The sequence below is a fragment of the Sinocyclocheilus grahami genome, unplaced genomic scaffold (assembly GCF_001515645.1).
Source record: "Sinocyclocheilus grahami isolate Dianchi unplaced genomic scaffold, SAMN03320097.WGS_v1.1 scaffold303.1, whole genome shotgun sequence".
Classification (NCBI taxonomy): Eukaryota; Metazoa; Chordata; class Actinopteri; order Cypriniformes; family Cyprinidae; genus Sinocyclocheilus; species Sinocyclocheilus grahami.
The window spans coordinates 670,939-687,811 of NW_015505482.1; the positions used below are offsets into that span (position 1 = coordinate 670,939).

Sequence of the window (16,873 nt, forward strand, 5' to 3'; positions counted from 1 at the left end):
AAAAAAAAAAAAAAAAAAAAAAAAAAAAAAAAAACAAAGTTAAAAAAACAAAAAAAAAAAAAAAAAAAAAACTAATAGCACATCACAGGGTATGATGTTACCTCCTTTTCTGAGGGGGTGGGGAAAGCAAAAAAATACAAAAAGAAAAAGAAAGAAAGAAAACTACAATTAAAAAAAAAAACCAAGCAAAAACGAAACTAATTCAAACAACAAGCCAAAAAATTTGCATAAAACATTATAAAAAAAACAGAAAACAAAACTATGCAAAAAATGAAATAAAAGAAACAAACAAAACAAAACTACAAAACAAAACCAACCCAAAAATGAAAACTAAAAAACAACTGAACAAAAACAAGCAAATGAAAAAGAAAATAAAACTCCAATAGCACATCACAGGGTATGATGTTACCTCCTGTTGTTTGTATTTACAAAACTGTGAAATGTCTCTTCATACATGTAACAAATTGGCATATTGTTGGACATTTTGTCTACTTTTATACAGTGCACATTTTCAAACTTTAAGCATCAAAACTATAATTCTGTTTTGCATAAGCTTTCCACATTACTTCACTCTGAGTCTGGACAGCCATATGAGATGCTGTACAGTTAGTCTGTAAACTCCAAGTACTGGTGAGTTTTCCACAATGCATACACTGCAGTGAGATGTGTGAAGTAAACTGCTGCGGCACACTTAAAAAAAAAATAAAATAAAAAAAACTACAATAAAAAAAAAACTACAAAACCAAGCAAAAACGAAACTAATTCAAACAACAAGCCAAAAAATTTGCATAAAACATAATAAAAAACAGAAAACAAAACTATGCAAAAAATGAAATAAAAGAAACAAACAAAACAAAACTACAAAACAAAACCAACCCAAAAATGAAAACTAAAAACAAAAAAACAACTGAACAAAAACAAGCAAATGAAAAAGAAAATAAAACTCCAATAGCACATCACAGGGTATGATGTTACCTCCTTTTCTGAGGGGGTGGGGAAAGCAAAAAAATACAAAAAGAAAAAGAAAGAAAGAAAACTCTTAAAAAAAAAATAAAATAAAAAAAACTACAATAAAAAAAAAACTACAAAACCAAGCAAAAACGAAACTAATTCAAACAACAAGTAGCAGTCTTGCTGAGCATAACAGACTTCTTTCAAAAACATTAAAAAATTAAAACCAAGCCCAAACATTCATACAATCACAGTTATGCATTAAGTGTTCAAATACTTTTTGAAGCCACTGTTCACTCCAGCTTACAAAGACTGTTGGTTAATCATATCTATTAGAAAGCTTCATGAGCTCGGAGTAGGTCAGGCTTTTTTGGGAGTATCCCATGATTCAATTCCACAAGCACTCAGGTCAAAGACTGCATCCTGTCAACAAACAAAACACCACCTTCAATGTAAACTCTGACAAACTCATGTCATTGCTTTACATTTAAATGAGATGCTTCATTAAAACATAGGTTTGACAATATGCAGTCTTTGGAAATCACACCTAGATGCCTGCTGTTCTACTTATGGTCTGTAATGCAACAGCATAAAACATAAAAAAAAAAATCATAAGCAAATCTCCTCACATATCCCAGCGGAGCTTTCTCTGTGGGGGAAGTGACAAACAACAGACAAACAGACAATGACAACAGGAAGAGAGGGAAAAGAAGAGAGACGTCACAAACTATCAGGTGAAGGAGGATGAGGCGGTCACATGACTGAAGAGTTGAACAAGAGTGTGACAGCTGCGATCGGCACACAGTGTGCATGTTCTGTGGGCAAATCATCCAGCACTGATTACGTCATGCAGTCTCATTTTAAAGGTACAGTTCGCCCAAAATGTCAATTTTGTCATCATGGAATACAAAAGAAGCAAAATATCCCAGTTGCTTCTGGGGGGTGGGGGGGTTGTGATGTGATTCAAGTCATCTGAAGCCTTACGGTAGCCTATGTGGGGAACTGATAGAAATTTAAGTCTTTCATGCACGTCCAAATATGACAGGTTTGATGTCCATGACGATTAGTAATGAACCAATGAAGTCTGATGGCACTGACCTCCTCTTAAAGTGACAGTTCACCCAAAAATGAAAATTCTGTCATTTACTCACAGTCACGCATGTTTGAGCTTCTGTTTAATATATCTGATATGTCTGTGCATTGATCAGTGTTTACATGTGAATAATGGCCTAAATTAAATCTGTTCGTCATATAAAGCAATCGTGGATTAAACTGCTTGAGATGCTTTTAATGTTTTTATGAACTTTTTGAAACCAAGATTTTGGTGGACCAGACTTTCAATGGAGGGACAGATATTTCTCAAGTTTCATTAAAAATGCCTACATTTTTGTTTTAAAGAGTAGCCATATTACGGAAAAAAGTGGTCGGCACCATAGAGATTCATGGCACGCTCAGTCTCTGTTTCAATCACAATCCATTTATAATATTGTGATGACGCATCACGGCGCATAGTATTGTGAGATTTGTATCATGTGTAGTGAGGTAACATGTGATACCCAGCCCTAAAAGAGTCAGTCATGTGAGTTTAGAATGACATAAAATTAATAAATGATGAATTTATATTTTTAAGTGAACCATTTCTTAAAATGTTTTTTTTTTTTTTTATATCAGATTTGGTGTGGTTCCTGTTGTAGCTGTCATCCTCTCATTCACTCTCACTGACACAAAGGTCTGCTACATCCTGTGTCAGGGGCTGTACTTCCTCATGTTTTTCTCTCTCTTCCTCTCCGTCTCTCTCTCTCTCTCTCTCTCTCACACACACACACACACACACTCATGTGCTGTCGTTTCTAGCCCAACGGAAAAATGAAACTCTTTGTAGTAGACATAGGAAACTTCAGTGCGTGCGAGACGCCGTGTTCAACAATAGCTACAGAGACAACCCATGAGAGAGAGAGAGAGAGAACGAGAGGGGAAAGATAGAAAGAGCAAGAGAAAGTAAGAGAAAGAGAGGTCAAGGGGAGGAAGACAGCGGAGTATTTTTAGACACGGCATGCAGGGAGTGTGTCTGCTGTAAAACACTGAAAGATGGAAAAACAGAAGGTATCTGCCTCCCTCCTGACTGCAGCGCTGAGCATCTATCCTCCCGTATTATAATCATGTCATGAGACGTCCATCCCATGATGCTCTACTGCTGGCCAGTACTGGATTGATCAGTGCTGGGTTGTGGTTTCCCAAACATCATAGCTGTGAATATATCAGTGTGGGTCTATATATATAATAATAAAGCTTGACCCTTTTATAATTTTTTTTCTATAAATAAAATAGAAATAAAAAATAAAATAAATATTTAATAAAATAATTAAATAATAATAAAACAATATAAAAATGTATAAAATATATAAAAAATAAATATAAAACTATTATTATTATTATATTTATTAAAATAAAATAAAATAAATCATTGTGTTATTGCTAACTTAAACTAAAGTTGAAACTCATTTTCAGTAACTGAAATAACGCAGCAAAAAATGTAATATAAATATTGCATGAAAAATTTAAACTTCATGAAAAAAAAGTAAATTATAAATCCTGCCTTGACAACTAACTGAAATAAGCTTTAATTTAAGTAAACTAAAATTATATAAAAAAAAAAATAATAATATATATATATATATATACACATACACACACATTAAATATTTTACATTTAAAATTAAATATTAATATTTAAATTAATTTAAAATCAAATGCATTTTTGGTTTATTTTATGGTGTCCTTATTACAGTGTAATTATACCTTTAAGTACTAAGTAATATTAATTAACTACATGTACTTACTATATGGTTAGGGTTACTTGCATGTAGTTATGCATAATACATTTTTATTACAATAGTAAGTACATGTAACGTGTAACAAGGACACCTTAAAATAAATTTTATTTTAAATATTAAATATAAACAGATGTACAAAAAGTACTAAAATTAAAATCTATACAGAACTACTTTCAAAACAAACTAATAAAATGCCAAAAGGACCTAACAAAGTTGCTAAAACAAACTAAAATTAATAAGAAAACTGAAAATGAAATATGAATAAACACCATATTAGTATCTAAACAATGCTGAAATAACACTACATTAAATTAAAATACACTAAAAACAAAATAATAAATAATTTTGTGGTGAAATATGACACTGTCTTAATGCTAATTAAAATTCACTCATTCATGATTTAAAAAAACTGACCCACACCAATGCTCAAAGACCAATGTGACAATGAGCAGTCAACATAAAGAGCGGCTGCCCTCTTTTGGTCTGTACAGGAAGTGCAGCAGGGCTCAGGAGGAAGAAGATCCCTCAGTTTGAGAGGCTGGTATAACTTCCCCCTGCAGACTGATCTGAGGTCAGTTTTCTCACTCCTGCCTTAGCGGCTGCTCTGAACATCATTATCAGCTCTCAATCGGATTGTCAGGACTGAGCCCAGATCAGTGCCGAGGGGAAACGTCAGTGCAGGCAGTGACAGGAAGTGAGAAGATGAGCAGTGCTACTCTACCTGACGCTGAGTTCACGCTGTGCCACCGCGAGGAGAGGAGAGAGCAAGAGGGGAGGAGAGAACAATCCAGTGCGGTGAGGAAGCACGGCCAAACAAAACGTGTCACACCAGTATTACAGAAAATGAGCAGGCCCACACAAAGGGACTTTTGGAGCTGATTTTAGGAAGGAATCTCAGATTCTATAGAATGATTTCACTGAGCTGAGAGCATTACTTTCTTATTGATAGCTGAAAATATCATCAAACTGATCAAAATACTTAGCAAACATGAAAAGGCCGGGGAACATGTACAGCTTTGAAAGACGAGTGTTTGAATTTTGATGAAATCTGTGGGTGCAGATTCCCTGTGGGTCAGGAAGTGAGTTACATCATTTCCTGTTTAATATTACAGTCAGTGATACAAACCACATGACAAGTCAAATATTAGTCCACTACAAAGCATTCCCAATCCAAAATGCACAAGCGTTACGCCGCACACCGATTATTGCTCTAATAAATCGCAGGAAAAACATTTAGGAGGAAACACTGAAGATGAAAATCATTTTCATAATCAACAAAAACACATTGCTGCATTATAAAGGAAATTGTAAAGATGTATCACAAGGAATAAGAAACTTCTTTGATAATTAAAATGTTGATTTTCTCCTGAAATGTATAGCATTAATATATTATTTTTAATATAATATTATAAAATCTAAGTTATTGTTATTCATAATCATAAATTATATTTACTATATTTTTTCCTCATTTAGTTAGACCATATGTTCTTGAACGGAATTAATTGACCTCCCATTATCTGTTCAGATAACAAAATAATATATTTAATTTTACATTTAAAAATAAAAAAAGAACAAAAATGTTTTAATGGTAAATGTATTGTAATTATAAATTTAATAAAAAAAAATTAACAAAATGTCAACTTACAAATGTCAACAAAACTTCTGAATGGTAGTTTTAAATATTATTTGTTCAAAATGTTTTATATTAACTTTACAATTAAATATTATAGTTAATATAACTATAGTTATATATTATATTTCTGTTCAAATTATATTAAATAGGTGGTCTGGAATATTGTGTTTGACAATGGGGAGCCTTCAAGACAACCGAACCACTCGGTCAACAATGAGTTTACAAGTAAAATTAAATATTTGACATCTGAAATTCTTCATAACCAGAAGCACTATGATGAAATGATTGCTAGATATTAAAATAAATCTTCTGAAGGTGTCTGTTGATCTTACCTCCTCCAGCTGACTGTGAACGTGCTGCACTATAAGATCAATGGCCACCATGTTGCCGCCACCTACAGGAAATAAAGAACAGGAGTTCCAACTAAGCATTACTAGATCAGACTAGCACTACTGCTACAGTATGCAACTGACAAAGTGCAGTGCAAAACAGAGCACACTGTATCCCACAATGCAATGTGCTTGATATCTGTCAAAGCAAACTGACCACGTGGCACCACGATATCTGCCAGCCTCATGGTGGGCTCGATGTACTGTTCAAAGGCTGGCTTCACAAACTTGTTGTACTGTTTGATCACTCCATCGATGTCCCGGCCGCGCTCTGTGATGTCCCTCCTGAGCCTCCGTACCAGCCGGATGTCAGAATCTGTGTCCACAAAGATCTTCATGTCGAGCAACTGAAACACAGACAGACGACGCTCCAGATCAGGTCATAGAGAGGGTGGAGAAAAACAAGAAAGATCCACATTATGACAGATTTGATGAGGTTTACCTTCAGCAGCTCTTTATCTGCAAATGACATGATGCCCTCAAATATAATGACGCTGGCCCCATACACCGTTTTCTGCAAGCAGATAAACACGGATTAAAAATAGCAGCAAAACAGTTATTCCTTGTATTATTGTTTTGTGATTCTAGTTAGAAAGTAAACTTTAAATCATGTTTTAGCAGACAGGCTTCTTATAAATCCTGATGAAGGCCTGTGTGCTGAAATGCTCAGATTATATTATGTAATATTAAAGTTAATTAAAAAGCTAATGCAGCTTTTATTAGTTCTGTTAGTTAAAGACTATAGGTTAGCGATTTTTTGTTTGTATATAACAGGGCTTATTAAAGTTTTGGCCTTTGACCTAAAATATTAACTTCAAGTACTCCTGATTTTAAGGCAATATTTTAATAATGTAAATACATTTGCATGCTCACGGCTCTCTGGTGTCATTTTTTTTGTTTTTAAAATGGCTTATTTTACTTTTACATGTTTATGATTTAATTATTATTTAAAATGATTTATTTTCAGTTTACATTTTTATGATACATTTCTTTTTCATTTTTATATTAAATTCTAATTTATTTATGATTTTATTACTTTTTGCAATTATTTATTTTTAATTTAAAATATATGATTTAATTAAATTGAATATTTTTATGATTTATTTAAAATATTTGAATTGTTAATTATGATTTAAATATTTATTTTAAAAACCTAATTATATTTACAATGATTTATTTAACAAATAATTATGCATTTACATATTTATGATTTAATTATTTACATAACATTTTTCATTTTACGTTTTTACGATTTCATTGATTATTTATTTTTAAAATGTATTTTAGTTTTTACATTTTTATGGTTTCTTTAATTAATAGCTTTTTCCATCAACTCACAACCTAGTTTAGGAATTTAACAAAAAGTCGACTAATAAATGTAGCTCGCCACTTCAAAAGGTATCTTTATTGCCATTTTTAAATCAGAAACCAGCTTCCAAGCAGCTTCCCCAACACTGATCATTTACATAGACATGACACTTTAAGCAAATCAGAGTAGAAAAATGAGGAACAACAAACCCACAAATTAGGCTGATCTGACATGGGCTTCCACACGATCAGCTCAGCTCCACGCTCTGTGTGTTTCCACTCACCCACTCTTTTTGCCGTCCGTGTGTGGTGAAGTCATACACCGGGATCTTCACGCTCTTGCCCTGCTTGAGTTTGCGGAGAGTGTGCACTAGCAGGCTGAAATCAAAGGCGTCTGGATGGTCAAAGTTGTAATCGTTATTAGCAGCCAGCAGCTGCTGTTCGGCCGTCAGAACCTGCAGGAAAGACGTCACAGCAGACGTGCCGAGGTTACACCTCTGACTTCAGCTCAAATCTCAGCTCAGATATCAAGGCTGCTAACTGAAAGCTCGTAGGTTCAAAACAGACAAGGGCTGATCCATGAACTCACCGTCCTTGAGCAAGGTTCCTCCACATAGTTGCCATTGCAAATCATGCATTTAATAAATGTTACAAGCTATGAGTGTTTGTGCATTACACTGGTTTTTACCACAGGTACGGCGTGCTGTTAGACATGATGCAAAGGGGTAAACTATGGTAAAAATCACTAACACACAGCCGTACTTCAATATAAATGACAGCAATGAAAGCAATCTGATGATACACGTGGGGAAAATTATTATTATTATTGCTGCAGATTATCATCTACCAGGCAAATGTTTGGTGTCAGATTTTAAAAAGCTAAATTAATACTTTTATCCAGCAAGGATGCATTAAATTGATCAAAAGTGACAATAAAAGACATTTATAATGTAAAAAGATTTCTATTTCAAATAAAGGCTGCGGTTTTGAAAAGCCCGGAAAAAAACCAAAAACACTATTTATGCAAAAATATGAAGCAGCACAACTGTTTTCAATATTAATACCAATAAGAAATATGTATTAAGCAGTAAATCAGCAAATTTGAATGATTTCTGAAGGATCTGAAGACTTGAGTGAAATTCAGCTTTGCATCACAGGAATAAATTACACTTTAAAAATATATCCAAAAAGAAATTGTAATCATATTTGACAATAATATTGAATTGTTTTTACTGTATTTTTGATTAAATAAATGTAGCATAAAATCATAAATGGTAAGCATAAAAGACAAAACATAAAAAAAAGAAAATAAAAATATTAATTCATAAATAACTCGACATTTGATGTGGATCAAAGAAGTTCATCAAAGTTGTCCTTAGACAAGAATACATTTTGGTTTTAGATTTTAGGACAACTTTGATAAAGTTTTGATCCACTTCAAATGTTGACTAGTGTACATTTCTATGATTTTTAAAAATGTAGCAATTAAAAAAAGAGATAGAGATATAGAGGCTAGATATTATTTGTGAAGGCAAAAAAAAAAAGTTGTAAATTTTTTGAATTGTATTCTTTTCCACAATTTCAAAAAATATATAATTTATACAAAACTTAAAAATATCATTAGACATTAGGTTGTTTTATAAACAACAATATTAAGAGATAGAGATATAGAGGCTAGATATTATTTGTGAAGGCAAAAAAAAAAAAAAGTTGTAAATTTTTTGAATTGTATTCTTTTCCACAATTTCAAAAAATATATAATTTATACAAAAACTTAAAAATATCATTAGACATTAGGTTGTTTTATAAACAACAATATTAAGTACATTAATTACAGTGTGAACTGTCTATATACTGTATGAGTTGTATGCATTTTCAAGTAATATTTTCCAGACAAGACAACATCTTGAAACACCCTCCAATCTTCATGGAGGGATATATTTTCCATCTTTAAGCTACAAGTTGAATGTTTTTGCCACCCTGCATGCAGACAGCAAATGAAGTGTGTGGTATCATTAAACCCCCCCTCCCCCCGTCCTCTCGATAGGCACATGGCTAAGGTCAGCTGAACTAAATTTAGGAGGAACATTTACACACAGGTACGTGTACACAAATACACACTCACAGGCCTTTTACTGCTTTAGCCGTGTGATTCTGCCTTTCTCTTCAGATATACAACAGCTGATAAACTGTTCAAACAAATGTCTAACTAGTCTAGAATAGCGGCTCTGATCCACCTGACAGACTCAACACAGTGTCATTCACATTCCTCACATGACAGAGTGAATGGCCTTTTAGCACAGCTCACTCAAACATCATAAAGACATAACGGCTTGTGTTTTAATTCTGCAGGCCACAGCAAAGACGCTTGAGTTTCTCAGCACACCTGAGATTCCTCACTGTGCTGTAAAGTCACTAGCTGCCTCAAGGATTTAATGGATTATATAACTCAAAGCACACTAATGGCTCGTGTCCTCGCTCTCTCTTTATGAGAACAGATGCATGAAATGTTTCATAGTGTCTCTCTGGATAGAGCTTTTATATTCTCACATCAGGATGATGGTTAATGAACTAGAATTTCCACACAGATTTTCCCAAAATTCTAAAATATGACACTTTACCCGTCACGTTTTTAGACACACTTGTCTGAAATTATGCTTAAACTTTCAAAGAAGAAACTCAAATATAAGATATTTGTGATTTAAGTCAATTAAACCAGTCAAGTAGATTCCCAAACAACATGTACCTGAGTGTGACTACACGGCCGGATTCAAAAAGTAGTAGTATATATTTATTTAATGCCATGTCAGCATCTTTGGCTATTTTCATGGCAAAATCAATTAAAAACAGCAAACAAACAAGTTATATTAGACAAGATTTTTTACATTAACATATGATAAAAATTCTAAAACTTTTTCTGGCAAAATTATACTAAAAATAACTCTTTACGTGAGTTCACGTCATAAAAGAGTTTTCTACATACATTAAAAGCTGGACAGTCCAATAAAACATGTTTGACAGAAAGGGGAATCTTGCAAAACATGCATTGAGTAGGGTGCCAGATTCACAAAACATTCAATAAAATAATTAGACATTTTAGAATATTTTGTATTCAATAAAACATTTCTTAATTATGTCATCTTTTTTTATTAAGATTGTTCTAAAGAGAAAACTTAAGAATTTGAAGTGCTGGACAGAAAAATCATCGTACTGTAAATAACCTCTAAAAGCTAGAATGTAGAGTTAGAACCTCCAACTCGTCTTAAAATCCCCAAAACTATTTATTTAATTTATTGGGTCATTTCAAATATTTAGCATTACAACATGACACTAACTACATATACATATAATCAGGGCCTAAAACTAACATTTTGCCACACCTGCCCATGTTCGTGACTAGAGAAAATGTCCTGGCCATGAAATTGTGTGCATTACTTCATTAAAACAGGCAAAACTATTAGGGGAAACATCTAATTGCATATTTTTCATATTTTTATTTCTCTTTCTTTCTTATTTTAATTAATTCAATAAAAATATATTATAATACTTTGAACTTTGTATAATAACAGTAATTAAAAATATATATAAATATAAATATATATATTTGCTCTTTAAAATGTTCAACTATAACATTAATATAAATATAAATAATATAAATATCTTCTTGTTTGTATAAGTACAGCGTTGTCTTTACGCAAGAAACACTAGTATGTCTACTGTATAAAGGCTCATGTTTTATGCATTTGAGGTCCGATTTATAAACCATTTTCACTATAAACTTGGGAGACGTCTTGCGGATGTTGCATTTTTAAATTCACTTTATAAGAGACTCAAACTCAGAGTACTTGCGGAGACAAGAGCTCGTGTGGAGCCGCATTTACCGCAAACCCCTCCGAGAGACTGAAAACACTTATCATGAGCAGCTCACGTGAAAAGATCACAGCGTTTCACTCTGAAACACGAAGCGCAGCAGATATCATTTATATAATTACAATGCAGTCTTCACGGTTTGATAATTGTGCCAAACCATATCGCATTTGCAGGCATTGTTAGAATTAATAGAAAAAGGTTACCGACCTATAGGCAAGTAACACTTTTTCATATACTTGCCAACGCTGACGTAATGCATATTACATAATGCCCTGCACATAATACATATTACTATTACTAGGGATTAGTGCAACATTACAATGATCGGTCATGATTATACATGATGCGACTTTTTGCTGAATTCCAATTCAGTAACAACTCTATAAAAAATTTCTGAATATATATTTTGCTGAATATATATTTCCGCTCAGTAAATACGAGACTGTACACAGACAGGACACATTCACATTCGCCCACTGAACGTCTGAATGGAAAGCACTTTGGGAGTTTCAAAGTCATCATCTGATTGGTTGAATTCTCCAGGATGTCATGATGTATGTGGTGTTTTTTCTTTTTCTTTTTAATGGTCCTCCTGGAAACAAAAATGTTTCACGCGAAACCCCCTCATGGAAGAAGAAAGCTGCTGTGTTTACAAATGTGATTATGCTTGTTTACCAGGACCATCTAAACGCTGGTTTTTCAAAAGTATGTTAAGTTTATGGCATACATAGGCGCCATTGTTGTAGTAAACTTGCACAAAGTTCTTGAATTATTTTTTGGTTGTACGCTGGTCTGTTATGGTAGGGACATCGCTTTTGTTTACACACCCCTAAACATGACGCTGAACAAAACTAACTGTGATTGGTTGCTTTACATGTCAGTCAGATGGTCTCTTGGACGGCCATTGACCAATAATAGCTGTGGTGGAGCCCAGACCTTCTGCTGTTATTCTGAAGGTCTGGTTATGCGAGACTACATTCACATCGCTCCATCTTGAGATAGACTTTTTAAAAAATAACTATTTAGAATACACAATGCATTAAATAAAGTGAATCCTGCATTAAAACGTGAATACCCAATCATGACAAAACTAACGTGCACTCTGATTATGATTATTATGGTAATCTGCAGGCAGAGCAAAAAACATAGGCTTTGAGGTGTTTTAAAGGTGAGTTGATTAAAAATAAGATGCTCCTGAGAAAGTAACTGGGAACTTCTTAAGAATTTTCAAGACTTGCACATAGGAACATGCTTATGAAGTACTTTAAATTGATCTTAGGAAATGTAGCCACTGGAACCTAACAAACCACTGGGTTTTTGGGCCAAATTTGGGTCAGTTTTTCAAGTACTGCATAACTACAAGTTTGCCAAGGAATTGTTACAGAAGAAAATATGCATCTACTTCATTAGGTCTTAAAGGTTCTGTCAGCCTTTACGGTAATTTCTGCTTTTTCGCTTACTTCAATACCGTAAGTGCTATCTCCAAAACCCTGCCCACAAAAGACATGCCAGCAAAGACGAAGATGCTAAATAAATCACAGGCAGAGACTGCGTTTTTGATTGGCCAAAAAAGCATGCCACTCCTCTTTGTACAAAGCTTAGGGCTGTCATAGAAATGGGTGTGATTTCCCAGAACACCCAATTCACTGATATCTGTAGAAGAGACGTTTAGTGCATGAGTGATTTACAATGAGATGACCTGTTACCTTGTAGAAGGAATCCATTGACAGAAGAACCACCCAAGGAACATCCAAGGCCTCGATAATTTTCCGAGCAACAGTTGTTTTGCCTGAAGCACTGCCTCCACAAAGCCCTGTGGGTACAAAGAGACCAGTATTGACACGTGGTGATGATGGTTGACGATGATTGTGATTTTTCCTCCCCGGAGCGCTTTAATATACGGACCGATAACAAAAGCTTCTTTGGACTGGGTCCCGTGTTCATTGTACCATGGTGGGCGTCCTGCAGTGTAGATGGTCCTCTTACTGGTCCGCAACAGCGGAGGCTCTGATTTGCACTGGCTGGTGGTTCGTTTCCGTGGCGACAGGCTGGTGTTGATGGATGGGAGGAGCCTGTCCAGAGAGCCTTCCCCACCGCCACTATTAACAAAAAATATGATATGATACAGTGAACGAGACAAGTCACATCCTGCTATTTCCATCATGACAACGCCTCCATGCATCTATTAACTACCTTTATGTAGGTAACAGGCAGTACAGCTTCATCTATTTCAATGAGGAAACACTGAAAAAAAGATCTGCTAACAGTGGCATCATAAATTTTGCATATTACATTGAACTTAGCCAATGCCCGGTCATCAGTAAATGTGGCACATCATGATCAATAAAACGGAGATAACTGAAATATCAGTGTTGCATAAGCAAACTACAGTATGTCAATGGTGCATTTGTTTGTTGAAGGTTTCTGAGTGCTGGAATGCATTGGTTTCTAAGAGCATTTCTGGAATGAGTCACGAATGAAAGAGATACAAGGTAAAATTGGCGGACGCCTACGAGAGACTCACTGCAGTGTGCGTCACACCTTAGGAGCTTAGTAGATCTTATAAGTAGCAAGAAACTGAAAGTTTCAAAGAAAAATACTTACTAAAGCAGGCGAGAAAGTCAAATGTCCACAGAAGATGTGTGCTTGTACTTGTCCATTAAGAAGAAGAAATAAAACAGCCTACTCTCAACTAATCATCAATACGTTTAAAAAGCCAGCCAGATCAAGCGGTGCATGACTGCGTAATCCCTAAACATGTTTACATACCACGGTTAACCAAAAATGCCTAGACCTTGGACCTGTGCAACTAAGGTTCAACTGGTAAAACTAGAATAAAGCAAGTTTACTGGGCAGAAAAGATGCATTGTGCACCTTTGAATTTCTGTTTGTGTGAATAGAGATCACCTTGGCTTTCTAGTTTATTTGCCCTGCTACAATATGAAAGCGTGATAACAGATAAGATGGCAAACGGTGGACCCTGCCCTTGCATTTTCAGAGCGAAACAAACCACTGTAAAGTATAGTTCGTAAGAGTCTCTCTTAAAGGAATAGTTCACCAAAATTACAGTCTGTCTTCATTTTCTGTATGCCTTTCTTTCTTCTGTGGAAAACAAAAGGAGAAATTATAGAAGAATATCCAAGCTGCACTAGAAAATTAAAGATAAGAAAGTGTATGGTGACCAAGGATTTTCAGTAAATAATGTAACTGTAGTCGGTTCCTCGCATAGACTTTAAATGCAGTGCCATGGACTAATTTTATCAGGGTTTCAAACAGTTTTATATGGTAAATTTATGACTTTTTAAAAGGCCTTTTATGACCAAGTAAATATAATTTAAGTAATAAATTGAATGAAACACAATGTGACAATATGGTCACTAAATGTAAATGTCTTGTGTTAGCTAAAGGTTCAAAGTTTGAAAATACAATTTCCTACAAATCTCCATAACTTTTTTATTTGTTTCTCAAACAAAATAGTTTAAATGGCTTGAATGGCTCTGCTCCCAAACATTAGAATATGAGAATAACTTCTGATAAAAAAAGTTGTTCCTTTGTATTTTTGTCTTGTTTTCCAGTGCAAATGTCTAAAGATTCTTAAATTTATATTTTGAGACGCAAAATGACATAAGATAGGAAAAGATTAGAGCCCGACCGATATATCGTTTTGCCGATTTTATCGGCCGATATGAGCCTGCCGCCAATTTATCAGTATCAGCGAATATGCCGCTGATATGAAATTTTTTTTCAGAACATATAACACAGATAAAATGCTTGAAATGGTGTAATTACTTAGTTTGTCCAGCAGAGCGCGCTCCATTGTTTGCTACTGGCGACCTGGATGAAACGCTTTAAAGCTTAAGTCTATGGAAAACCATTAAAACGCAGCGAATCCAGGGCAAATTCAGGGGATCTCTTCAGCTCGAGGAACCCTCTCGAACACGAATCGATTGTATGTCTAGAGGCCCGCTTTTGAATGAGACCACCCCCGTGTCAATAGCCCCTGGGGTTCGGGAGTTACGGGTGGTTAAATTTGCAGTCCTGCGCTGACCGATCAAGCTATCTCGGGGGGCTTTCGAGAGGGTTCCTTGAGCTGAAGGGACCCCCCGAATTTGGTGGAGATCCCCCGGCACGTTTGCGAGATAGTGACACCAGTCAACACTTTCACTTCAGTAAGGAGGTCTCTTGTTCAGGCAGCAGCATTCAAGCGTTGTCTTATTCGACAGTAAGTGCCCTGCGAAGTGGACTTCACATGAAATTTCGGCATTATTCCAGTTCCAAGGGAACGTACACGTTACATTCAAAGGGCATTAAAGTACGCGAGACGTGAATTTATATTGTATTTATTTACAGAGGTATATTATGTCACACTTCTCTAGTAAGTTTCGTCTGTGTGTGACAGTAGCGCAAATCCGTGAATGAATGTTCCGAAGTGAAATAAACTTCAAAGGAATAAAGTTGAATGAATTGAATTAAAGTTGAATAAACTTCAACTTTATTGTTCAGTGCACTGATGTCAGTCTCATTTTGGATAATAAAGTTTGTTAAATTGTTAAATGCCCTGCCTCCATCATTACATATCTTTGTCACGTCATTATAAGTGTTTGATCACCACATTTGAGTGATCATAGCAAAAAATGTGTTTATGTATATATATTCTGTTTATGTATATACAATATTCTATATATAGTACCAGTCAAATGTTTGGACCCTCGAATGGGAAAGTGTCCAAACTTTTGACTGGTACTGTACTAAAATATGCACAAAGAATATAGGCTGATATATCGATATCTGCCTTTTTTTACTCCCTAATATCGGTATCGGTATCATCCCCAAAAAACCCATATCGGTCGGGCTCTAGAAAAGATAAGTCTTTCTTACAGAGAAATTTATCAAAATGAAGTGAATATGATTATAACATGAACAAATATCTGTCAGCGGAGAAACATTTAATATTTGAAAACAGTTTTACGATGAAATCTTTAATGACAGATTAAACCAACAGTAATATCAAATGATGCAAACTATTTCACTTTTTCTGTCAAATTTCACCTGAATTTGAATAGAAAATATAGGCTATAATTTATGTAATTCGTAACAGAATGTGATGAGACAAGAAACTGACGTATTTCAAAAATATTAGGCATTTGATTAAGAGTGAATGTAAGCATATTTTAAAAATCATTTGAAGTGTTTGTTTCTTACAAACAACTTCTTACTACTCAAAGACAATAACTGATGGACTGCAGTCGAGTGGATCACTTGTTTTTATCAGCTGTTTGGACTCATTCTGACGGCACTCATTCACTACAGAGGATGAGCACGTGATGTATGCTACATTTCTCCAAACCTGTTATGATTAAAGGGGTCATCGGATGCCCATTTTCTGGAAGTTGATATCATTAGGGTCTTAATGAAAAGTCTATAACATACTTTGGTTAAAATTTTTCTATGGTAGTGCAAAACACAACCCAGGCTCACTGGAAATACGTGCCTCTAAATACAAAATTTCTGCAGCACCGTTATTACGTACCTTACTGCACGTTTTGCGGCAGTTTCAAAGAGAAATGTCCAGAGAGTGTCACTAAAACGCACGTTTAATACGTGACCGTGGCACGTTTTTAATATGTTGGTACAGGCACGTATTCCTGCGTTTTTGTTACGCTGCTTGAGGTACGTACCAAAGAATATAGAATACCCAAGACGTGTCACTCGTATAGTTTTGAATGGGGAAAAATGCAACGCTCAATCGCAGGAAGCCCCGCCTTCTGAATGAAAGAGCCAATCGCTAAAGTCAGAGCGTCACTGCAGCTGCTGTTAGAAGTCCCAGTAGCTACAGAAACAGCAGCGTTCTAAGATGTGCGCTTAGGACTGCGCATGCGCACTGGCTG

General features: G+C 34.9%; 1 protein-coding gene across 1 annotated transcript in view; it reads right to left on the reverse strand.

The window, feature by feature from the left end:
* Nucleotides 1-16,873, reverse strand: part of uckl1b (uridine-cytidine kinase 1-like 1b) — a 40,778-nt gene that overhangs the window by 12,606 nt on the left and 11,299 nt on the right. The window contains exons 2-8 of the mRNA XM_016293470.1: nt 12,891-13,084; nt 12,692-12,798; nt 7,400-7,570; nt 6,250-6,321; nt 5,965-6,154; nt 5,751-5,812; nt 1,581-1,600 (exon numbers count right to left, since the gene is read on the reverse strand). Coding sequence (XP_016148956.1) covers nt 1,581-1,600; nt 5,751-5,812; nt 5,965-6,154; nt 6,250-6,321; nt 7,400-7,570; nt 12,692-12,798; nt 12,891-13,084 — 816 coding nt within the window. The remainder of the gene's footprint in view (nt 1-1,580; nt 1,601-5,750; nt 5,813-5,964; nt 6,155-6,249; nt 6,322-7,399; nt 7,571-12,691; nt 12,799-12,890; nt 13,085-16,873) is intronic.